The sequence below is a fragment of the Microcaecilia unicolor genome, chromosome 7, assembly GCF_901765095.1.
Source record: "Microcaecilia unicolor chromosome 7, aMicUni1.1, whole genome shotgun sequence".
In the NCBI taxonomy this organism is placed as follows: Eukaryota; Metazoa; Chordata; class Amphibia; order Gymnophiona; family Siphonopidae; genus Microcaecilia; species Microcaecilia unicolor.
The window spans coordinates 239,581,104-239,607,229 of NC_044037.1; the positions used below are offsets into that span (position 1 = coordinate 239,581,104).

The window sequence follows — 26,126 nt, forward strand, 5'->3', positions numbered from 1 at the left end:
GTTGATGGAAGGGGGAGAGAGAGATGGCAGACTGGGGCAGATGGTGCATGGAAGGGGCAGAAGTGGATGGAAGGGAGAGAGGGCAGACAGTGGATGGAAGGGGCAGAGAGAGAGGGCAGACACTGGATGGCAGAGAGAGAGAGCGAAGACAGATGCTGGATAGAAGGAAGACAGTGAAAAGATGAGGAAAGCAGAAACCAGAGACAACGAACTGTAAATATATATTTTTATTTTATTGCTTTAGGATAAAGTAGTATTGTAGCTGTGTTAATAAATGTTTATAATAGAACATGTAAATAAGGTAATCTTTTTATTGGACTAATTTTAATACATTTTACTTTCGGAGAACAAAACCCCCGTCCTCAGGTCAGGATAGGACACTGTAACAGTACTATACTGAATTGATCTGAGGAAGGAGGTTTTGGCCTCTGAAAGCTAAATGTATTAGTCCAATAAAATGATATTATTTGTTTTATTTCTATTTGTTAATTTGTAAAGTGGTGATTGGTATTTGTTAGTTTTTTCAAATTTACATCTGCTGTCTTTATATTTTGCACAGTACTAGAGGACATTTTCTGTTTCTGTGGTGTTGCATTGTATGCAGAGTCTGGCATCGGGGGTTCAGTTTAATTTTTGTCTAAATAGAAAGTTTATGATTACTTATTCTATAGTGGATTAGGGTGTATCTGTATTTGTGAAAAAGACATGGCTTTTGGTTGGCATTGACTGTGCAGGATCGACGATCTGTACTAATCTGTCTGTTTTCGTTTTACAATAGGTGAATTGATGTCCTAGTGCTCACTGTAGTATTTAAGATGCTTTCCTTTTCCTTGTGTGACTCGTACAAATTACTGCTTATGGTATGGTAGAATTGCTCTACAGGTCCTGAGTGTTTTGTATTTTCGGTATGCCTAGTACTGGATTTCGGGGGGGTGTTAAAAAATGACCGGCCCTGGGTGTCAACTACCCTAGCTATGCCACTGGGTAGGGGTGATAAGTGAGGGTGTTGAGTAAGAGAGTCATGGTTAGGAGTCGAAAGCAGTAGCAAAGAGGTGGGCTTTAAGCCTAGACTTGAAGACAGCCAGAGACTGAGCTTGACGTACTGGCTGTGGAGTGGGAACTGGGTACACAATCCAATTTTTTTGGTTAAGGGACCAAGGTCAGGACTGGAATTACTCCAGGAGGATGAATAAGCAGTTCAAACTTTTTTGAGAAGTAATGTTTCTTAAAGGAACAGCAATACTTTCCAAGAACTTAGAGCATAATAAATTTTAAACACATACCCAACACTCCAAACCCCTCTCCCCCTCCTCCCCAGCCCCCACCCACCTCCACTCCTTCACCCACAAGTAAATGAATACAAAAAGTCTTCCGGACCTGATGGATTCTTATCCAAGTCTGGAAGTATAGTATAAAAGTGGTTTGAGTATCAAAAGGAGAAAATAATAATTAACAATTCAGAATCAAACTACATGTCCTATGTGGTATAACAGTCTACAAAGGTTCCCATATCAACTGATATGTACGCCAACGAGCAGGATGGTGCCATCCAGTTTTATAATGCTCTAAGATCATAACAGCATATAATAAATTCAACCCTTGCGTCTTCTTAGGGGCCATATCACTCGACCATTGGGACAATATAGTTCTTCATGCCACTAAAAACATGTAACGAAACAATGTATATTTAAACTTGTTCAGTTTAGATCCAACATTATCATAACAATCGAACAGAAACACTTGAGATTGCAATGGTAGGCAAAAATTAAATATTTGATGAACTTTGGTAGCAACATCACTCCAAAAACAATGCATTGCTGGACAAGACTAGAACATATGGCCCAACTGTGCATCACTCTATGGGCATATGCAACAGCGGCCATCCAGGGCCACCCCACAAGGAAACTCAACGAGGAGATATGTAGGCTTTGCACATTAATTTATATAGCTGTTCTCGATAAATTATTAAGTTAATTTCACTAGGGGCTTACAGAGTAAACGATGAAAGAAATACGCTGAAATGGGGATCAGATCCCTGGACCATGCCTCCGTCTGGCATTGAAAACTCAAATGTGGCAAGTCATCTCTCAGCACTTTATAATAAAAGGATACCCTGGGGGTACTGTCACCACCCAGTACAAATGTTTCCTCCACATAATCAGTAGCATCGTCCGTTAAAGCTGCAGTTGGTAAAGAGAAAACATAGTGTTGCATTTGCGAATAAGCCAAGCAATCAGTTCAAGATAATTGGTATGCATGCATTACAAAGCTCAGCAAACGGTAGTGACATTTCATTATCGTCAACGCAATGCTTTAACAATAATCTCTTTTGAGCCCACAATTGAAATGAGCGGCTCACTGGAAAATCTTGATTACCCTGCAGAGGTAACCAGGATGTGAAACAAAAATATAATCAAGTCTTGAAGCAGTGTTGTGTGCTTGGGCCAGATGGGTATAGCATTTCTCAGTTGAGTGTAGCGCTTCCAAGTATCTACAACATCTAAGTTGAAGCTCGAATATGAAAGACCCCTCACAAAACTAGGTTTTTCCATTGAGAGGGGCAATTTATCAATAGAGGGGTCTATAGCCATACTGAAATCCCCAAAGAGAAAAATAGGAAAATCACCAGGTGACCAACATTTGTTAACGATCTCTAATAAAAACGCATGGCCACGCTGTCAAGGGCAATAATATTGGCTACCAATATATTGCTATGTTGCCACTTCAGTACCACCATGACATAATGATCTGAAGGATCAATATGAGTTTTTTTTTAACGGTATGAGGAAAAGATTTACCTATAAGAATGGCCACTCCTGATCCAGCTATGCTGAAGTTTAGCATGTTCAAAGTCTGTTAACCGCATCTCTTGCAAGCAGGCCAATTGGATCGTCTTTCTTTTTAATTCTGTTAAGATTTTATGTTTAAGCAAAGAACCAATCACTTCTCTCCTGTATTTAATGCAGCACTTCATTCTTGTACTCCTAGCCTCTACCACCAAGATGACAATGGTCAACACAGTTTAAGAACTAAGCAAGTTACTTCTCTCACTTTCTCTTATAATAAGATTATCAGTGCTGTTAATAGGTAGTCATCATTTACAGATTAGCAGGTAGTAAAACAGAGTGACTCTGAAGACAGATGTTACTTCATTAGAGGTCCTTTTAGTTGTAAGGGGAAATCTTGGAAAACCCTGCTTGTGTGATAAAGGTGGTTTCTCTCTGTATGTCCTTGGGTCACAGGTGCCCTATTAAGGTTCACAGCAAAGTCTAGTTTTTCCCCTTTATGGAGCAGAATAGAAGGGAATAGAGGGGTTCCCACACCCTATACTCCAGGCAGGGCAGTGATCCTGCTCACTTTGAACTGTCTCTTGACACAATTCAGCAAATGGGCTATGTAGCCCAGGTACCTTTGCTGGCAGGTCTCTCCCTGTCTTTAAGATGGTTATCTCAGAAAGGTTCAAACCCAGGCAATTGTACTCTTACTAGTTGATAAGAATATTGTCCTTCTGCTTTAGATGTTACCTGAACCACAAGGCTTGTGGACAGGGTGCCTGGTTGTTGATAACAATGTAGCTCAGTTATCCCATTCTCCTTTCTTGTAATTCTTTAGGCTGCAGAGGTTCCCTGATTTCTTTGTAATGTACAAGGCAGCAACTTTGCAGGTTCTGGTTCTTGCACTTCCCTATCACTTTTATGCTTTTATATATGTCAGTCTGGTGCCCCTGGTGCTCAAAACATAATACCATTCTAAAGACCTCAAACAGTAACTTATGTGGGGACTTTATATATATAATTTTAAATCCAGGGTCCCAAACACTTATTTTAAACGTTCCTCATCAAGCACATATCATAAATATTTGCAGCACTGCATTCAACATTTAACTTAGCAAAACTGATTTTTAGTATTAATTTAAGCATACAGTCATTTTTTTAGGGATCCTCAGAATATCCTGCAGCACACACCATTTGAAATATTCATTTCTTTGTATTCATGGCGTGGCGCAAATCATCATTGATCCACTGTTTTTTTCCCCGTTTTTTTCAAAATTCTTTTCAAAATGCTTTCTATCATCCTCAAAAAGGTTTTTTTTGTAACGAATCAACAATTACTTAAAATAAAGCTGTAATTCTATGCATATTGCATCACTTAACTGGCAGCATTATTCACCAGAAGAGGTGGAGGTTCTCTTCTGGTGAATTTTGAAAAGCATTTTGAAAAAAAACGGGAAAAAAACAGTGGATCAATGATGATTTGCGCCATGCCATGAAGGGTTTTGAAGAGCTCACATTTACCACCACACCACTGGGGAAGTAAGGGGAGGTCATTCCCAATTCCCTCCGGTGGTCATCTGGTCATTTAGGGCACATTTTTGTGGCTTGGTCATAAGAAAAAAAGGATCAGGTAAATTCATCCAAGTGTTCGTCAGGGATGCCCTTCTTTTTTCCATTATCGGTCGAGGACGCCCATGTGTTAGGCACGCCCCAGTCCCGCCTTCACTACGCCTCCGGCATACCCCCGTGAACTTTGGTCATCCCCACGATGGAAAGCAGTTGAGGACGCCCAAAATCGGCTTTCGATTATGCTGATTTGGGCGACCCTGTGAGATGGATGCCCATCTTGCGATTTGTGTCAAAAGATGGGCACCCTTCTCTTTTGAAAATAAGCCTGAAAGTATGGGAGCTATGTACCTGGAAGCAATTTATGAAGTCCACTGCAGTGCCCCTTAGGGTGCTCGGTTGGTGTCCTGGCATGTCAGGGGGACCAGTGCACTGTGAATGCTGGCTCCTCCCATGACCAAAGGGCTTGCATTTGGTCGCTTCTCAGATGGGTGTCCTTGGTTTCCATTATTGCCGAAAATCAGAAACGACTAAGTCTAGGGATGACCATTTCTAAGGATGACCTAAATGTCAAGATTTGGGCATCCCTGACCGTATTATTGAAACGAAGGATGGACGTCCATCTTGTTTTGATAATACGGGGTTCCCCACCCCTCCACCGGGACGGTTTGCGAGGACGTCCTCAGCAAAACTTGGGCGTCCCTTTCAATTATGTCCCTCCAAATAAACTCAATGGTCACCATTATCTATCATTGCACCATAACAGGAATGTTCATATTGACCATACAGACTCAGTTCAAAACAAAATGGAAGGCTTATTAAAATCAGAAACTTATTATCCTTCTTGACAGTCCTTTTATTCACTTCTGAAGTGCTCCACCAACATCACTTGTGATTCTCTTGTGGAGCACTTCAGCTGTGGATGAAAGGACTGTCAGGATAATAAGGTAAGTTTCTGATTTTAATAAGCCTTCAATTTTGCTTTGAACTGAGTCTATATGGACAATATGACCAATATGAACATTTCTGCTATGGTGCGATGATAGATATTGGTGACCATTGAGTTGGTTTGGTCACCATGTTTTTTCTGAGCACTAAAATTTTTTTTTAATTGGTTCTAACAAAGAGATTGATGTTTTTATGGATAAACTATAGCATGAGCATTTGTGAGTAAAACTTTAAGGAAGTCTTTTACTAAAGCTTAGCTTTAGCTAAACCATTATACCTGCATTCAGGAAATCTAGACTGCCCCAATTTGTTTGTCTGCACTTTTTGTCCTTTAGATTGTAAGCTCCTTTGAGCAGGGACCGTCCTTCTTTGTTAAATTGTCCAATGCTGCGTAACCCTGGTAGTGCTTTAGAAATGTTAAGTAGTAGTAGTAGTAAACTTTAGTAAAGACCCCCTAAATCATTTTCCTCAGGATTTGCAAGAGTATTTTGATATGTCCCGAATAGTGTTTTTTTGAGTTTTTCTATTATACCTGAGAAATGAAAGTAATCCTGCTAAACTTAAAAAGTTTGTCAAAACATATTATTTCAGTCTAGTTTTTCTGAATGCTTAGTTGGTTCTAGGAGGATAGGGCCTCCTTTTTCTTTTTGTACGTTGCCATCTCATTTTTGTATGTGTTTTTTGAATATGCCTTGTTATGAGTTAATTGCTTATGATATAAGTAACATTGTAAATTGCTTAGCCCCCTAATTCTATAAACTTTCTCACCCAATTTAATGCTTAGGACTAAATTCTATAAATGGTGGCTAAAAAATTAGCGCCGAAAAATTAGTTCTTAGTGCTACACGCGTCAACCTTCTCTCACATAAGCACGCAGTTTTGGAATACACTGCCGCGCAACTTAAGAACGATCCACAAACAAGCTTCCTTCCGCAAATTATTGAAGACCCATCTTTTTGAAAAAATCTACGGAAAGAGCCAAAACACATAAAGTCCACACTCACTGTTCACTAATGCATCATAATCCACTTCTGCAATCTCATCCCCATAATCTCACATCACTCATACCTCCACTCAGAGAAATATGTATACCATATGTCTTCATGCCTTAATATTGCCCTTTAAGCCTCCCATTGTCCCCTTCCAATGTTTCAATGTCTATGTTCCATCGTTATATTCCTTAACGTTACTTCGACTGTCTCGCTTAACTCTACACAATGTAATCCATAACCAAGTTGTAACAAATTGTATTTCCATCATTTATATCATATTGTAAGCCACACTGAACCCGCAAAAAGGTGGGAAAATGTGGGATACAAATGCAATAAATAAATAAATAAAATATTCTATAAATGCCACTAAAGTTAGGCACTGTTTATAGAATAGTGCGTAGTGCCGGGAACCACGACTACATTTAGGTGCGATCATATACACCAATGAAACCTTGGTGTAAATCTGGATCCCTTTTATTCTAAAAAAAAATGTGCATACATTAAAGGAACGCCCTTGATCCGGCCATTTCCTTCCCATAACCACACCCTCTTTTTGGACCCACACGTGGATCTTAGCACCTAAATTTATACATGTGATTTCTAAATGAAATCAATTAGCAAAGATAATTGTTAGGGCTGCTAACTGGCTTATTCAATTAAATTGCACGCGTCCAAATTTGCACTTGCAGTCTTCAGCGACTTAACGATTCAGGAGTTAGCATGCAAAGTTGCATGCACAAGATAGAGAATAGTGTTAGTTGTAAAATTAGCTGCTAATTGTCATTATCAACCAATAAATGGTGATAATTGATGCTACTTGGCAATACTGAGGTACACAAAATTTCTCCCTCTATCCAAATTCCAAATGAGAACTCTGCTGACAGTTATTGTGCATGGAGCAGGTTTAAATGCCTGTTTCTAAAACAGAAAATATATGGGAAGTAAGGCCAGTATTAGGCAGACTTTTCTGTGTCTCAAAAAGCAAAGGCAGATCAGGATGGGCTGCAGTGGACTTCAATGGCCTACCAACTGCCCTATTTGTGATGCTAGTGTTTAATCATAAAAGAGTATAACCTGCACAAAGTGGAGGGTGCAGCTCTGGATGCCTTGTTGGCAGACTGCACGGACCGTGCATGTCTTTATCTGCCTTCATTTACTTTGTAACTATGCTACTTTTCAGGTCTGCCAAACCAAGCCCAGAACATGCCCTTTAAAAACTATAAAAATAATTTGTTGCTTTGATTGCATATTATCCTCATTGGAATTCCCATATGCAACTTATATCATGTTATATTTTAGGAATATTGACTTAAACACAAGAAAAGATGAAGGCAGTCCATAGACCATATAGACTATCCATACTGCCCATCCATGCCATCTACTATCCCTTCCTCTCCCTTTGAGATCCTTTGTGCATGTCCTAAGCTTTCTTGAATTCAGATACAGTTTTTGGCGTTACCACCTCCACCTTGAGGCTGTTCCACGAATTCACCACCTTTTCCATGAAGTAGTATTTCCTCAGGCTACTTCTGAGTCTATCCCCTTTCACCTTCATCCTATCCCATTTCATTTCGGAGCTTCCTTTCAATTGAAATAGACTCACCTCCTGTACATTTATGCCACATAGGTATTTAAACTTCTTTAACATATCTCCCCTCTTCCGCGTTTCTTCCAAAGTATGTATATTGAGACCTTTAAGTCTGTCCCCCTACGCTTTATGACGAAGACCATGAAGACTTGCCTATAGAGTTGGAAATCACCCTAAAGTGTTTCAAAGTGTCGTGATTCAAAAGATCATACATCAAAACTGATAACTTACCTTGCTTTAGTGGAGCATGAGTAGACTCTCATTGCAAAGACCTTAAGACAATAAACGTGCCAAAAAGCTCACAGTAGCTTTGAAACACTTTAAAGCGATTTTAGACAATTTCACATTGGCCCAACAGTTATATTCTCTTGCCTTCCATATAAAACTAAAGGGAAAATAAGTTATATGATGGTCCTAAAAATTCTCTATAAATAGTTTATATTTCATCTGAGGTGTTTTTTGATGCTTTTATAAAAAAGGCATATTTTTGAAATTCACACATAGGAGTTTTGATATAAAGTGAAATTGATAAATAGGTAGAAAAATGATAGAGGAAATTAGGAATGCTGAACTCATTTGTTAGCATAAATTGCTTTCCTTGCATCTCTCTGCTTGCCTTTGATCCCAAAAGCTGCTCGTATTTAAAATTACCATCTGACTTCCATATATGTGCCAAATCCTGCTGTTTCTCTGTAGAGGTGTGAAAAATTCTCCAAAATACATTTATCGAACAGTTCCATAGACCTGGAAAACTTTAGATGTTCCATCAAATTGTTTCCTGGACCCTTTTTGTTAAAGAAAAATCTAAAACTAAATTTGAAAACGTGGATTTATTTTTTTTTTTTGGGGGGGGGGGGGGGGGGGGGATCTGCTTTAGAATTTTCAGTTTTCCTTAGTACCAGGAGAATTAAGTGAATATTGTCAATGGGTACAAGTGAAATTAAAAATTTCTTTGAACTCAGACTACTTTAAAATCCGCTTGCCTTCAGTTTGACTTCCAGTCACTCATGCGTTGCTAGTCCTCAGGAACTATTGAAAGGCTCCTTCTAATTGAACACTATGGGGTTGGGTTCTTTCACTAAAGTACAGTAGGGTTTTACACTTACCCCCTAATTCTGTAATCTTACATGCATGTTTTCACACTTAGTGCACAAAATTGCATTCTTAGGTTATAGACATGTTTACCAATAAACATGTGTAAGTTTATTGGTAAATTGGGCACTAATTAGTGCTGACAACCAATAATCAGTGATATTTGGACTTGGTATTAATTGGCTCTAATTTGCAGATATGAATGTAAGTGCACTTAGTCGCTATTCTAAAAATGTAGCACAACAAAGCTTCTGTGTGTAACTGCAAGGGGGGTGTGCATGAGGGAGGGGCATGGGCAGGATTCTAGAATACTGTCGCGCATTAATCTGCAACATTTAGTCACAGATATTTACATCAGCCATTGAACAAGTGTAAGGGGTAGTGCATAAATGATGACTCCTAGTATTCTATAATGTCAATTAGATACCTAATTAGAAACATAGAAGCATGATGGCAGATAAAAGCCAAATAGCCCATCCATTCTGCCCATCTGCAACATACACTATCTCTTTCTTTCCCTGAGTGATCCCATGTGCCTGTCCCATGTTTTCTTGAATTCAGAGGCCATTCCGTTCATCCACCACCCTTTCAGTAAAAAAGTATTTCTTTAGATTACTCCTGAGCCTATAATCTCTTAAATTCCACCCATGGCAACATCTCTGCTAAATGCAAGTACAACTCACATACAAGGTGAGTAATTTTCAGAAAGCCCATTTTCATAGGCAAAATGCTGTCCCTTTTTAAAATATGTTATTACTACAGCAACAAGGTACAAAATACAAAAAAAAATACTGAATAGAGAGAAAAAGACAACAAACGGGAGGATTGTATAAACCTTAAGATATCAGTAACCAAAACACTTGTGTTGTTTGAGTAGAGAACCTCACCTGGTCAAAGAATATATTTCAGTATCAAACTATAGGTGATCAACCACTAAAGAAGTCCATGGTCCTTGTCATCTTTTGCAACTTTTCGATTTGCCCCACAAACAAGCATATTCATACACCCCAAAGTAGCAATCATACCTTTTACCCATGAAAATTGCTTTAAAATTGCCCTCCCCATTTCCAATTAATTTATAGGACAGGATATGCCTCCCTGATTAGTTCAAACCCAATAGCTCAACAATTCAAACACTGCAGTGTTAGGGGTCTTTTTACTAAGCAGCATAAGCGTCTACGTGTGCCCAATGAGCACCAAAATGGAGTTTGTAATGAAACAAAATCTCACATTAGGCACCAGCGCATAAGCTTATTTATATGGTTGGTAAAGAGGCTATTAGCTATTCTGCTCCAATGTAGAGAACTGCTGCAGAAGACTTTAAGGTGAACACAACACAGAAACCTAAATGCCAGGTCAGAGGAGGTGTAGAAGACTCAGCTGACCCTTCTGCAGCAGTGCATCAGAGCAGAAAAATAATAGCCCACTCTGTCAGCTCTCCAGACCCCAGAACCTTCACCCTCATAAGGTGACACTCTGATCTGTCAACTTCCACACTTGCCAGCCCCCTTATCACTCACTGACTCACCCCAAGGAATAAAAGCTTTGGTGTCTAGGGGATTCTCTCCATCCCCAACCCCCCCCCCCCCCAACAGAGTCTTGGTGTCTAGTGGGTCCTCCCATCACCTGTCTCCCAACAACAAAATAGCTGATTTCTATGAGCATCCTCCACCCCCTCCTGTCTCCATCGGGACTCCCCATTCTTTCCCCTCCATGGCATTCCATGCCCACTGACTCCTGCCTGCCTGATGCTATCTTGGAAAGTGGCACTGCCTAACCTCACATATGCATCCTGGGATGCACAACATGGAGTCAACCCCCTTACTTGGTAGTCTGGGAGGAGACCACTAGACACCAGAGCTATGTTTTGTTTGGGGAGTATGGAGGGATTTGGGGGTCATTTCAAGTGGGAGGGGATGGGTTCTCAAGGTAGCTGGGGGGGGGGGGGGTCACATGTGCCACCGGACACCAGGGTTGTTTCCAAGCAGGTTGGAGTGGGGTCCACCAAACACCTGGACCTTTATGTCTCTCTTTTTGGAGGAGGGGTCGTGGGGGGGGGGGGGGGGTCAGAGGATTGGGGCAGTGTCTTTGGGTTTTGGATCAGTTGATCAGGAGTGCTATCTCAGATCAGGGTTGAGGATCATGACAATTTTTGCAACAACAGTTTTTTTAAAAATGTCTGTCTTCCTGTCAGTGCTAGAGTCCTGCGCACTTCAGATTTGCATATCGTTAGTTACTGCATCAGTGCTGTGTAATGAAGACTTTTTGTTCATGTTGGGAAATATGCACTCGCATGGCTCTGTCACACAGCTTTTTGCATTGACCCCACAGTTTGGGAACACTAGACCAAGCAATCAGCAAGCAGATAAATCAATGTATCCCTTATTAAACATGCAATGGCTTGTCTTATTTACTAGGTGCTTATTAGGCTGGTTTGCATCACTTGTCAAATTCCTTACAGCAGTCTTGCAACTGTCAATTTAATGAAAGATTTGAATTTAAAGGGAAAATCTGAGCATGACCAAATTCTAACTGTTACGTTGCTTTTATTTTCAGAATCAACAGCATATAGAAGAAAGCAAAATGGGCTGGGTTGGTGTGGTATGTATTGGTTTAAGTTTATAGCAAAAATTGCTATATTTGGAAAGTCTGTTTTGCTTTTCCATTCCAAGCTCTAGTGGTGGTGTCCTGCAGCGACAAGCAGGTTTCCAGTTTCTGGCTTGCATTTCTGATTCTGTGCAGTAATCTACAGGCTTAACCTTTCACAGCACAGACTTTTATTATTCTTAGCCTATTTTCCAAAGGAAAAGAAAACTTAGATTGTTGTGTCTTTCTGTGTGTTCCTCCCTCACAAATGCTTGTATGGTATCCTATCCACACCGCATTTGAAGGGCTCATCAGCGAGAGAAAAGGACTGTGAAAAGGGTGGATTTTTTGATCCATGCAAATGAAAACTGCACACATGGGTCCAGAAATATGCTCCTTGATTTCGGGATGGAACTTCTTAATTGTTTTCTTCCCCTGCTTGTAAGCAGCCAGACTAGAAAAGGTGGAATATTTTGTGTCCCAGACATTAACCCCAGAGTTTAACCCTATTTAGCTGGTTAGCAGGGAAATATTTTCTGAGGTTTGCCTGTGCAATTTATGAAATTAGTCCAGTAAATCATTTGAGAATTGACTTTTAAGAGAACACCAAGACATTATTGTAAATTTTCTGGAGTTAACAGTAAAATAGCATGTCTTAACTGTAGCCCATGTTGATAACTTCCTCCCCCTTAGATGTACAGGTTGAAGCAATAAAAAAGTAACTTCTTGAGATTTTTGCTGTTTTTTTTCAGCAACTGCTAAGAATTTCAATAAGAAATTTTACATATTACTATTAAATAACATTTAATTATCTTAAGCTATGTTGAAGTTACTGACATTTTAGAGTAACTAGTGAATTTTGCACATTAAATATGTTCATGCTAAAACACAGTAAAATAACGTCATTCAAACGATGCAGTTAACAATGTGTCAGAATTTCTCAGTCACTTTGAATGCTCAATGTGTTCACCCTCAGCATTAATAGAGGCCTTCAGCCACTTTGAGAAGTTCTTAACAGCCTTGTCAATCAATCCTTGTGGCGGGCTGTCCCAGGTCATCTACAGTGCTTCCTTGAATTTGGCAATTGTTTGCGGTTTTGGGTGGAGCTTGTGATAGGACTCCATCATTGTTTCCCAGACAAAAGTCTACATCACTATGATGCCATTGACAGTAAGCTGGTGCCCTCCCCCCCCCCAAAAAAAAAAATAATGGTGGTTTTACAGTACAAACATTTTCAAATGCATGGACATTGCTGGGTGGTCTGTAAATTCACTGTGTTTAAAGATAATTTCATTCCACTTGGAACATAAACATAGATAGTAACAACAAATAAAGCTATAAAATTTCATGTTGAAATTCCAAATGGTTGCTGGGAAAATATAAAAAAAAACAACTCTAGGGAGTTACTTTTTTTTTGCCTCACCCTATATATGTTGCTATATTGCCCCATTGATTTTTAGTTGTTGTCAATTGTAAAATGGCTGTTCTCACTATATATAGCTCACACATATACAGTACATTTATTCCTTCATGTATTTTAGAAGAGGATCTATGTCATCAAATCATTTTCTAAAATACTACTGGAATCTGAAACGTCCTGACCTGGATGTTTCAATTCCAGTTTTATCTAAAATCTGACTTCTCATTATTATTAATTTGGGGGGGTCTTTTACTAAAGATTAGCTTGAGTTATCTGCAGCAGGGCTCATTTATTCCTATGGGCCCTGCTGCAGATAACTCGAGCTAATCTTTAGTTAAAGACCCCCTTGGATTTAACTCACACCTTTACTCAGTACCCCTGGATTCTATATATAGCACCTAATTTGCACACAAATTGAAGATGTGCAAACAAATTAGCCATTAACTAGCAATAAATGGAAAATAAACAAGCAATAAATGGAAAAGGGTGGTGGATGCATGGAATGGCCTCCTGGTGAAGGTTATGGAGATGAGGACTATGTCAGAATGTAAGAAAGTGTGGGACAGGCATGTGGGATCCCTTAGGAAAGGAAGAGTTAGTGGCTACTGAGGATGGGCAGGCTGGATTGGCCTTTTGGCCCTTATCTGGAGTCATGCTTCTATGTTTCTAATAAATTGATGTTAACAATCAATTATTGCAGGTAATTCTATAGCCTGTGCACCAAAAGAGAAACACATATGGCTCTCAAGAATGGTACAAATGTGCTTTATTTATGACCTGACACAGGCCGTGTTTTGGCATACAACAATGCCTGCCTCAGGGGTTAATATCAGCAGTAATCACATGAGCTGTTACTCAAAATGTAAGCCCTTTGTGCTTCTTTTTTGGATTGTATGTACCGTGTACTTTGACCCTCCTCATTGTATCCTGATAACCCTGTGCACCTAAATCCCCTAGTGCACAACTCAAAAGGGGGTGGGGGGTATGGCCAGGGGTATGGTAGAGGCATTCCAAAAATCTATATGTGGAGTTACAGAATACTTCCATTCATGTGCCCAAATGCCAAGAGCTGGGTGCCCAATAAATCCAACAAGATAACCAAAGAGGTAGAACAATAACTCTAACGGTGGGAGAGCTTTTAGCTACCTGTTACATTTTCAATTGCTATTTGGCACAAGATAAATACTATTTTTGAAAGACAAATATTTTTTCTCAATAAAGTTTATTCTATGCACTTTATTTACTTGCAGGCGACACTCGTGTTTCTGATTTGCAGCGGATGTACACATTTTTGTGTTTGGTTATTTCATTTAAGATTTTGTTTTGCTTGGGGATGTATCTAGGCAGCAAATGAGAGCCCTATACAAAAGGCTCATAGTTCTTGTTTGCCTTAGAAGCTTAAAGTGTGGGGGCACCATGGCTTAGATAACTGAGAGCAACCATTATCTTTTCACAATTATTCTTTGAGGAACTTTAGTTTTCAATGTGTACATCCCCTGCCATTTCTTCACATAGGGGGTTTCAGCTAGCATACATACCGGCGCCAAATTTGGATGCAGGGATGAGCTCTAAGCTCTGTTTTATAAAGAACTCTCAACTCAGTGTGCTCTTTATAGAATAGCGCTTTGTGAAGATTTGTCTGGTGCCCAAATTTTGGCAGGATCAAAACAGGAGACAACCCGCTACAGTATCCAAGCAGAGAGTACAAATAGCAGCAGTGATCCAAGGAAGGATCAGTCAGCAAAAGTTCACTCAAATTAACTTTAATGGAAACTAAACCCAACCTGGCCAAGTTTAGGATAACCGTCATCAGGGGTCTACAAACAATAAATACAAATACGTATAAATCTAAACATAAAAATCAATAAAAACATCAGTTGACCATCTATCAAATAAAAGACGCCAAAATAGAAACAGAAACATTACCACACTGTTTTCCAAATATATTCACTGGTAAATTCATAAGTGGTCAATATATACTGCAATTCCCTGTTGACATATAAAGATCACATGTAAATAGTTTCCTTAATAACATTTCTATAATTTTAATACAAAATAACCTGCCTTAAGTATAGGTTCTAAAATTATAAGAAACTGTGGGGCCCGTTTACTAAGCTGCATAAGCATCTACGTGCGCCCAACGCAAGCCAAAATGGAGTTACCACCCGGCTACCACTTACGGTAATTTCATTTTTGCTGTGCGTCCGATCTGTGCATCCAAAAAATAATTTTTATTTTCGGACGCGTGTATTGGGTGCGTGCCAAGTGGCATTTGATGCACGTAGGTTATTACTGCCCAGTTACCCCATTAGACTTTACCGCTAGGTCAATGGCTGGCAGTAAGGTCTCAGACCCAAATGGATGCGCAGCAATTTTCATTTTGCTGCATGTCCATTTTTGGAAAAAATTTAAAAAAGGCATTTTTTATCGGTGCGCTGAAAAATGATTCTGTGTGCACCCAAAACATGCATCTACACTACCGCAGGCTATTTTTCAGCACGCCTTTGTAAAAGGGCCCCTGTATATGCAGTGGCTACCTTCAAGAATCAATGAAATAATGTGTGAATCTTCTAAAAAAACCTTTTTAATCACTGAGTTCCCCAAAACATGCATATCAACATAAAATATGGACCTTAAACCGCTTGGATGAAAATATATGAATGAGAAAGTGGGTCTGAGGCATTCTCATTCATATATTTTTATCAAGGCATTTTAAGGTCCAACGCTGGAGGGGGAGATGATTGCTGCTGATCAGGGCTCAGGCTGATTTCAGTATCCCCTATAGTTGATGCTTCATGCGGCTGTGCAGGAGAGATCAGCATTTTAGCTGCCGAGAAGGCGTCCGCAATGGGGGTAGAAACCTGCCGGTAAGGAGTAGCTAGCTAAGACTCAGCAGTATCTTAAATAGACACTGCTGTAGTCCTGCACTGTGCTGGTTGAATTGTAACTAGGAGATCTTCTTTTTGTCTTAGTGAGGATCATCGGTGATGTCTATAGCAGTGTTTATTTAGCACATTTGCTTCAGCATTACTCTTCACTGTTGCCAACAGTGTACATGACTCCTGAGGCAGGTGTTTCTCTGCCGAAACACGGTCTTGTGTTGGGTCTTTTCATGTGAAGTGCTTTGTTTTTGTTTTTGTTACATTTGTACCCCGCACTTTCCCACTCATGGCAGGCTCAATGCGGCTTACAGGTACTTATTTGTACCTGGGGCAATGGAGGGTTAAGTGACTTGCCCAGAGTCACAAGGAGCTGCCTGTGCCTGAAGTGGGAATCAAACTCAGTTCCCCAGGACCAAAGTCCACCACCCTAACCACTAGGCCACTCCTCCATATTTTGACAATAAAAGTTTGTGAACATATTTTTTGGTTGCTAGAGGTTAGTGACCCACCCCTATTTTGTTGTGCAACATTTTTGTCTTAGGGGTTTTTCTGTTTTCTTCCTGGATATTGACTATTTTCATCAGTGCCATGTTGCAAATATCATTAGTAATGTTTCTTTTGTGTTTCAGTTCTACATTTCACTGCCAGTTTTCACTTCAGACAGCAGATCATACTACAAAATAATAAGTGATAAGGAAGGCTATAAACATATTCATTATATTAATGACTCCATAGTAAGTACAAAGACTTGATCTAAAGTATTCTAATTCAGTACTTTTGGCTTCTTAAATGCAAATATTTATGACAAATTTCTTTTTAAGGCTAATGCATTACCAATTACAAGTGGAAAATGGGAAGCCATATATATTTTAACAGTAACAGATGACACAATGTAAGTATTTTGTGTTGTTCTCTAGAAAAACAACACTTTTAATCAAAATATGAATTACATATATATAATATAGCGCTGCTTTTATGCTTAATAATGTCAATCTTGCAACATATAAACATCATTTGTAGTGTTGAATATACTCAATATTGAAATGAATATTATCTTTTCTTGTGGATGTTTCTGGAAGTGTTGAACTCAGATTTGATGTCTCTATTTTCTATTTCTGTGCTCTCCTCCCTATCTTCTATTCTACATCTCCCACCTCTGCTTCTCTATTAGTCGCATTTCTTCCATCTGTATCTCATTAGGCATCACACAGGATATTAGCTGAGAATGTCAAATAGCATGTGAGCTAAAAAGTGAACACCTGGTTTCTGGCAGGTGTTATATTTTAGGCCTTAGCAAGCATGTGCAAGCAAGAGAGAAATTTCCCCCAAACAAACAAACATTTAAATAAATAGGCAAATATAATACTATTTTCACATGCTTGCTAAAGCCTAATTAGCATCTTGTGTTCCTTCATTAGCATGTGAGTCATTAAGGTCTGGTTAATCAAGTTCAATAGTGCAATGGTTACTGCTGGTATAATTATAGGTCTACAAAAAACACATTTGCAGAAAATAACATATAGTAATGCATTTTCAAATTCCTTTCATAAGCTTTTTAGAGTGCCATTCCAGCCAGTGGCGTACCAAGGGGGGGGGGGGCAGTCCGCCCCGGGTGCACACTGCTGGGGGGTGCCGCGGCGCGTGCCTGTCGGCTGCGAGTTCAAATCGCTACGCTAAATTCTCTCATTCGCTGCAGCTCCCTCCCTCTGCCCCGGAACAGGTTACTTCCTGTTCTGGGGCAGAGGGAGGGAGCTGCAGCTAACAAGAGAATTTAGCGTAGCGATTCGAACTTGCAGCTGACAGGCGCAGGCCGCGGCACCCCCCCCTAGTGGCGTGCACCCGGGGGGGGTGTCATTTCACCGGGGGGGGGGGGTGCGCTGCACCTGGGGGGGGCGCATTGGCGATCCGCCCCGGATGTCGTCGACGCTAGGAACGCCACTGATTCCAGCTGCAGTCTTGCTCTTCAAACAATCACAAAGGTCCATGTTTAGGACCAAGCTCTGCAATAGGCTATAAATTATTCATACAAAATGAGGCACCATCACTTTCTCACAGCATTTTATACAGAAAGGCTCAATTAGATAGCACAAATAAACAGTATTACATTGCTGTGACAGAAAAAACCCACTCTGGTCAATATTCAGCCAGTGCTGACTATTGCCTGCTAAATTAGACTTGGATATTCAATGCTGGTCCATGCCTGGGCATCAGCATTGAATATCCAGCTCTGACTGTACTACTCCTGGCCACTGGGACATATGCGGGTCCCTGACAATATTTAGAAGGGACCTGCATAAGATATTTATGTTTATTCCTCCCCACCTGATTCCACTCCCGTGAAGAGCAATAGGCACTCCCAAACTGCAATCGACTCCCTCTCAAAATACAATAGACCCTGTCCTAAGGTCCCCCCAACCCCCTACCCCTCTAGGCCTTCTGGGACCTACCTTAACCTTTCCTGGTGGTCCAGGGGGTCCTCAGTGCAGAAGAGGCCCTTATTTGCTCCTGCCCATGTGGGCTGTGGACTCAAAATGGCTGCTCCAAACTCTACTGGCAGTCTCGCAGGCACCAGGCACATATTCTTTTTTTTTCTTTGGGGGTGGGGGCGAAGAGAAGTTGCTTCTACTGTTAAGACATGTTATTTTACTTTTAACACCAGTTATTAGTATCTGGGTCTCACTGCATAAAATGGGATCTGTGCTAAAATAGCATGAGTTAAGAGTAAAATAACACGTCTTAACAGTAGCTCAAATTGATGCTTCCTCTCCTTTATTATCAGCAGTGTATCTGTCTATTCTTCTATCTGTACACATATTAGAACTTGGAAATTACTGTATGGGTCTGCTAAAATTCAGCATGGATAATTGAGGGTAAAAGAATTATGATTTTGATTTCAATCAGTGAAAATTGACAGTTACCTGATAACTTTTAGTTTCCATTTCCTTTACTGATTTTCACTCGCTGAAGGAAGAGAAACACATCTGTGCCATGTTTTAAGCATGCTCTTTCCAATGAACTAATATTTAATTTCAGAGCATTCAATAATATATGGATGATTTTCTAGATACTACATCAGCAATGAATTTGAAGGATACCCAGGAAGGAGGAATATTTACAAGTAAGTTGTTCTTTATTACTTTATATAGACTAGTGCTATTATTACTAATATAGTTTTATTATTGATAATAGAGTAATTCTAATGTTTACCATAATTTAATTTGTCATTTTTATCTGTTTATGCCCAAAACGGTTTAAAGTGGAATACAGCATGAAAACTCTGAATCAAAATATAAACAAAATGCTTACACCCTCTCAACAAAAAAAATACAAAACATAAAACCATTAAAAGTCAATCTAAAACAGTACAAACATCAAAGAATATTACATATCCAATAACATTAAACCAAATCCAGGAGACCCATAAATAACCAATGAAAATGAAAAACATACAATACAGTAATAATTGTACAAACTTAGGGGGCGATTCTATGATTGGGCACCACATGTTAAGTGCCTTGATAGCAAGCACTGAACCCTAATTCTAAAATGGCAGCTGTGTGCACAAATGCTTTCATAGAATACAGGTGTAAACCCCCATTTGTGTGCATAAAGTTAGGTGCTCTCACTTACGTTAATACACTTACATGTTACTTTATAGAATAGCACTTAGTGCAAATACATGTGTAAGTGCCAATTATCTTTGTGCCTATGTGCGCCTAGTACACATAACTACACATGCACAGTTATAAAATTGCTTTTTTAGACTGTAAGCCCTCGCAGGATAGGAAAATGCTGTACCTGAAAGTAACTCAGCTTGAACTACTGAGAAAGGTGTGCACTAAATCCAAATTCAATTCTTGAGCTTAACCAATGAACAGGCAAGAAAGTGTTTCAGCATAACGGCAGCATTGCACATGCTATCCGTACTTTTTTTCACTCATCAATGGTCTTTTTAAAGACCAGCTTATGTTTATTTTGCAAGACGTATAGTCAAGGATAGATGTGATTGTCAAATATACGCATCAAGGCTCCTGAGGCAGGCACGTGTGTGCTGAAACATGGTACCTTGTCGAGTCATCTCAAATAAATGTCTCTAATTTCACATTGAGAATCCTGAGTCTGTTTTGAAGAGCCTGATCCAGTTCCCACTCCTTGTTTTTGACTTTGTCTATCCCATGGCACTTTGGTGTTGTCTCCACTTTTTGTGGTCTTTTCTCAGCTGCTTCTTGACCATCATATAATGTGGACAAGTGCAAAGTGATGCACATTGGGAAGAATAATCCAAAATATAGCTACATGATGCTAGGTTCTGCAGTAGGAGTCACCACCCAGGAAAAAGAGCTAGGTATCATTGTGCATACTATTTTGAAATTTTCTACTCAATGTGGTGGCCAAAACAGCAGAATGTTGGGAATTATTAGAAAAGAAATAGAGAATATCACAATGTCTCTGTATTGCTCTGTAGTGTGACTATACCTTGACCAAAATGATTACAGGAATGGGATAACTCTCATACGAGGAAAAGATAAAGTGGTTAGGGCTCTTCAGCTTGTAGAAGAGATGGCCGAACGGGAGCTATGATAGAGGTCTATAAAATCGTGAGTTGATTGGAATGGGTTGACATGAATCAATTGTTTACTCTTTCAAAAAGTACAAAGAATAGGATAAATGCTAGGAAGTTACATAGTAAAACTTTTAAAACAATTAGGAGAAAGTTAAGCTCTAGAACTTGTTACCAGAGGATGGGGAAAACAAAACAATATAAGGAAGTACTTCAACAGAGCAAAAATGGCAAAATCCTTAAACGTGTAAAACAACTAAAAAAACTACATGTATATTAACTAATTGTGCATTTCCTAAATTCTATTCCAGAACATTTTTTATTTTTATTTTATAGAAATTTTTTACTTTGTAGAAAATGGTGGCTCAGGGGCATCATATACCATTTTCATAGGCTATGAGATCTCTTATAGCCCGCAGCTATTCCAGATCTGTAGCACTTGCACACATTATAATCACCTGCCTCCAATGCCGAGTGTATAATTTTATTTTTTATTTTTGGTTCTTAGCAACTGTTTATTCCACTTTAAGAGTAAAAATGGAAATAAAAATCAGTGACCCCAGTACTTAACTGACACAAAGGGAACACAGCGCTGGAGATGATTAAAACTCCTGATGCCCACTCTCAAAACATCAAGGCATTTCGGTTCCAAAGAACCTGCTTCTGAGGTAGTTACAAACAACGTTACTGGACAATACAACAAGCCATGTTACATACATGGCAACCTTCTAAGAGGCTTTAAATTATAGAATCTCTTGGAAGGTTGCCACAAACAGGCCAGGTTTTCAGTGTATCTCTAATGAATATGGATGGAATAGATTTGCATACAGTGGAGGTAGTATCCAAGCAGATATATCTCATGCATATATGTTAGCAATATCCTGAAAACCTAGCCTGCTTGTGGCACACAAGGCTTCAAGTTCTGCATCCCTAGCATAACGACTAACAAATTTTAAGGTCTGTTTACTAAAGGAAGGGATAAGTAGGGATTTTGGATTTAGCTCATGCCTCTTTTCAGTTGTAGCTCAGTTCAAGATTTCAAGCTGTTTGGTGGCAATAGCACACATTAAATAGGGATTAAAGCACATTAAAATCATACAGCGGGGTCATCTTACCAAACAGTGGTAAAAAGTGGCCTTAGCATGCCCTTGGTCATTCTCGAACATTAAGGCCATTTTTATCACTGCGGTAAAATGACTAATTTTCCTTCTTTCTTGAACCTACATCCCCCTCCATCATCCTTGGTGACTTTAACATCCACGTTGATGATTCCTCTAACTCTTATGCTTCCCAATTCCTTGCCTTAACGTCCTCATTCAATCTTCAATTATGCTCCTTTGCATCTACCCACCAAAATGGTCACTGTCTCGACCTTATCCTCTCCTCCAACTGCTTCCCCTCCAGCTTCTGTTCCTCAGCTCTCCCCCTTTCTGACCATCACCTATTAACCTTCACACTTAAACACCCTCCTCCCCAGTCCCACCCAATCTCAACCCCCACATCTAGGAATCTTCAAGCTATTGACCCCCTTACTCTGTCCTCTTGTGTCTCTAACCTTTTCTCTTCCACCAATCTATCTAAATCCGTCAATGAGGCCGTTTCTTCCTATGATACTATTCTCTCCTCTGCTCTAGACACTCTTGCCCCTCCCATGCCCCATCCTACTAGGTGTACCAAACCCCAGCCTTGGCTAACCCCTAAAATCCGCTACTTTTGTTCCTGTGCCCACTCTGTTGAACGTTCTTGGCTTAAATCCAGCACCCTTGCTGTCTTCATTCATTTTAAATTCATGCTTAACTCATTCCGGTCTGCCCTTTCGCAGGCCAAACAAGATTACTTCACCCAATTAACAAATTCCCTTGGCTCTAACCCTCGACTTCTCTTCGCCACACTGAACTCTCTTCTCAAAGTGCCTCCATCCCAATTCCCCCTTCTCTTTCTCCTCAGACCCTAGCTGAGCACTTCCACGATAAAATCCGTAAGATTAACCTTGAATTTTCATCCAAACCCCCCCCCCACCTCTCTCTCCCTTAATCCACACCCCCTACTCTCCTTTCTCTTCTTCTTTTTCCTCCTTCTCTGAAGTTTCTACTGAGGAAACTGCCCTTCTTCTTTCCTCCTCTAAATGTACTACATGTTCATCTGATCCTATCCCCACTCAGCACTGTCTCTCCTACTATCATCCCTGTCATCTGTCACATCCTTAATCTCTCACTCTTCATTGCAACTGTTCCTATGGCCTTCAAACATGCTGTTGTCACTCCACTCCTTAAAAAACCCTCACTTGACCCTACCTGTCCCTCCAACTATCGCCCCATCTTCCTTCTTCCTTTCCTCTCCAAATTCCTTGAATGCGCTGTTCACCACCGCTGTCTTGACTTCCTTTCTTCTCAACCTATTCTTGACCCACTCCAATCTGGTTTTCACTCTCTTCACTCTACTGAAACTGCACTTATCAAAGTCTCTAATGACCTGCTGCTGGCTAAATCCAGAGGTCTCTATTCTATCTTTATCCTTCTTGACCTATTTGCTGCTTTCGACACTGTTGACCACACCATACTCCTTGATACGCTATCCTCGATTGGATTCCAGGGCCCTGTTCTTTCCTGGTTTTCATCTTACCTCTCACTTCGCACTTTCAGCATTCACTCTGGTGGTTCCTCTTCAACTTCCATCCCGCTTTCAGTTGGTGTCCCCCAGGGTTCTGTCCTTGGACCCCTCCTTTTCTCCATCTATACCTCTTCCCTTGGTACCCTGATTTCATCTCATGGCTTTCAATACCATCTTTATGCAGATGACTCTCAGATCTACATCTCCACCCCAGAAATCTCAACCGTAATCCAGGACAAAATTTCATCCTGCTTGTCTGACATTGCTGCTTGGAAGTCTCAACACCATCTGAAGCTTAACATGACTAAAACTGAACTTCTCATTTTTCCCCCTAAATCCACCTCCCCTCTTCCCCCATTCTCTATCTCTGTTAATGGCTCTCATATCCTCCCTGTCGCCTCGGCTCGTAACCTTGGAGTCATCTTTGATTCCTCTCTCTTCTTCTCTGCGCATATTCAACAAATGGCCAAAACCTGTCGTTTCTTTATCTACAAACAAAAAAAACATCACCACGGGCCTTTAAAAATGGAACACAGTTCTTTAATGAATGAGCCTTGTCAAAAAGACCCGACATGGGCCATGTTTTGGTGACTAGCACCTGCGTCAGGGGTCACAGTGATGACGTGGAAAACTTGGGGAATAACTCAAATATATTCCTCTACAATATATTATTCCTTACCCCATGTCTCATATAGTAAATCACAAATCACTAAACCCAAAACACATACTAGGAAATGTAGTTGGAAAGCAATGACCACAAATGCTCACAGTCTAAGCAATAAAATTCATGACCTTCAAGCCCTGATGTTGGAGACTGACTTGGACATAGTTGCAGTCACAGAGACATGGCTCAATGGTTCCCATGAATGGGATGTAAACATACCAGGCTATAATCTTTTTAGGAAGGATAGAGAGGGACGTAAAGGTGGAGGAGTAGCTCTGTATGTGAGAAATGATATCGCAGCAACTGAAATGACAGGGAAGTGGGGAAAGGAAGAAGCGATATGGATCACCTTAAAAAGAGAGGATAGAACCTTGGTCCACGTGGGTGTTGTCTACAGACCCCCGACACAATTGGAGGAACTGGATAAAGATCTGATCGCTGATATTCAGAAGTTGGGGAAGAAAAGAGAGGTGCTGTTATTGGGAGATTTTAATCTGCCGGATGTAGATTGGAAGGTTCCTTCTGCGAAATCAGAAAGAAGTAGAGAGATTGTGGATGCTTTCCAAAGTGCTCTGTTCAGACAAATGGTGACGGAACCCACAAGGGAGGGCGCGACGCTGGATCTGGTACTCACGAATGGGGATAGTGTATCAAATGTCCGAGTGGCTGCGCACCTGGGAAGCAGTGACCATCAAATGGTTTGTTTTGATATAATGGCTCATGTGGTTAGCGGCCACTCTAAACTCAAAGTCCTGGACTTCAAGCGAACTGACTTTAACAAAATGGGGGAATACCTGAGGAAGGAGCTGATGGCTGCGAGATCGCACAACACGTGGAAGGACAGTGGTCCAAGCTGAAGGAAGTAATAAACAGGGCCACAGACCTTTATGTAAGGAGAGTAAATAAAAGCAAGAGAAAAAGGAAACCGATATGGTTTTCAAAGCAAGTGGCTGAGAAAATAAAGGCTAAAGAGTTAGCATTCCAGAAATACAAAAAATCTCAAGTAGAGGAACACGGGGAGGAATACCGGATGAAACTGAAAGAAGCCAAGAGAGAGGTACGTCTGGCGAAGGCGCAAGCGGAAGAACAAATGGCTAGAAATGTACGGAGGGGAGACAAAAACTTCTTCAGGTATATTAGTGAAAGGAGAAAGACTAAAAGATACAGCAAAACGCTATGTAGAAAATGATGAAGAAAAAGCCAATTTGCTAAATAGATACTTTTGTTCTGTTTTTACTGAAGAAAATCCTGGGGAAGGACCGAGAGGGACTGGCAAAAGTACACCTGAAAAGGAAGTGGATAGAGCACCGTTCACGGAAGAGAGTGTGTATGAACAACTTGGAAAGCTAAAGGTGGACAAAGCCATGGGGCCGGACGGGATCCACCCCTGAATACTGAGGGAGCTCAGAGAGGTTCTGGCGGGTCCTCTTAAAGATTTGTTTAATAAATCCTTGGAGACGGGAGAGGTTCCGAGGGATTGGAGAACGGCAGAGGTGGTCCCTCTTCACAAAAGTGGTGATAGGGAAGAAGCTGGAAACTACAGGCCGGTAAGCCTCACTTCAGTTATTGGAAAAGTAATGGAAGCCATGCTGAAGGAAAGGATAGTGAATTTCCTGGAAGCCAATAAGTTGCAAGATCCGAGACAACATGGTTTCACCAAAGTGAAATCGTGCCAAACGAATCTCATTGAATTCTTTGACTGGGTGACAGGAGAATTAAATCAAGGACATGCTATGGACGTCATCTACTTAGATTTTAGCAAGGCTTTTGACACGGTTTCCCACAGGAGGCTCTTGAATAAACTAGAAGGGCTGAAGATAGGACCTGAAGTGGTGAACTGGATTAGGAACTGGTTGACGGGCAGATGCCAGAGGGTGGTGGTGAATGGAGTTTGCTCGGAGGAGGGAAAGGTGAGTAGTGGAGTGCCTCAGGGATCGGTGCTGGGGCCCATTCTGTTCAATATATTTGTGAGTGACATTGCCGAAGGGTTACAAGGTAAAGTTTGCCTTTTTGTGGATGACACCAAGATTTGCAACAGAGTGGACACCCCGGAGGGAGTGGAAAACATGAAAAAAGATCTGAAGAAGCTGGAAAAATGGTCTAACGTTTGGCAATTAAAATTCAATGAGAAGAAATGCAAAGTGATGCACTTAGGGAGTAGAAATCCAAGGGAGGCATATGTGTTAGATGGGGAGAGCCTGATAGACACGGACGGGAGAGGGATCTTGGGGTGATAGTATCTGAGGACCTGAAGGCGATGAAACAGTGCGACAAGGCGGTGGCCGTAGCGAGAAGGTTGCTAGGCTGTATAGAGAGAGGTGTGACCAGCAGAAGAAAGGAGGTTTTAATGCCCCTGTATAAGACGTTGGTGAGGCCCCACCTGGAGTATTGTGTTCAGTTTTGGAGGCCGTACCTTGCGAAGGATGTTTAAAAAATGGAAGCG

The 26,126-nt window shown here is 40.6% G+C and overlaps 1 protein-coding gene across 2 annotated transcripts in view; it reads left to right on the plus strand.

Moving 5' to 3' along the window:
- FAP (fibroblast activation protein alpha) overlaps nt 1-26,126 on the plus strand; it is a 185,783-nt gene that overhangs the window by 68,740 nt on the left and 90,917 nt on the right. For both annotated transcript variants that reach the window (XM_030209580.1, XM_030209581.1), the window contains 4 exons: nt 11,517-11,561; nt 16,478-16,582; nt 16,670-16,740; nt 18,913-18,966. In XM_030209580.1, coding sequence (XP_030065440.1) covers nt 11,517-11,561; nt 16,478-16,582; nt 16,670-16,740; nt 18,913-18,966 — 275 coding nt within the window. The remainder of the gene's footprint in view (nt 1-11,516; nt 11,562-16,477; nt 16,583-16,669; nt 16,741-18,912; nt 18,967-26,126) is intronic.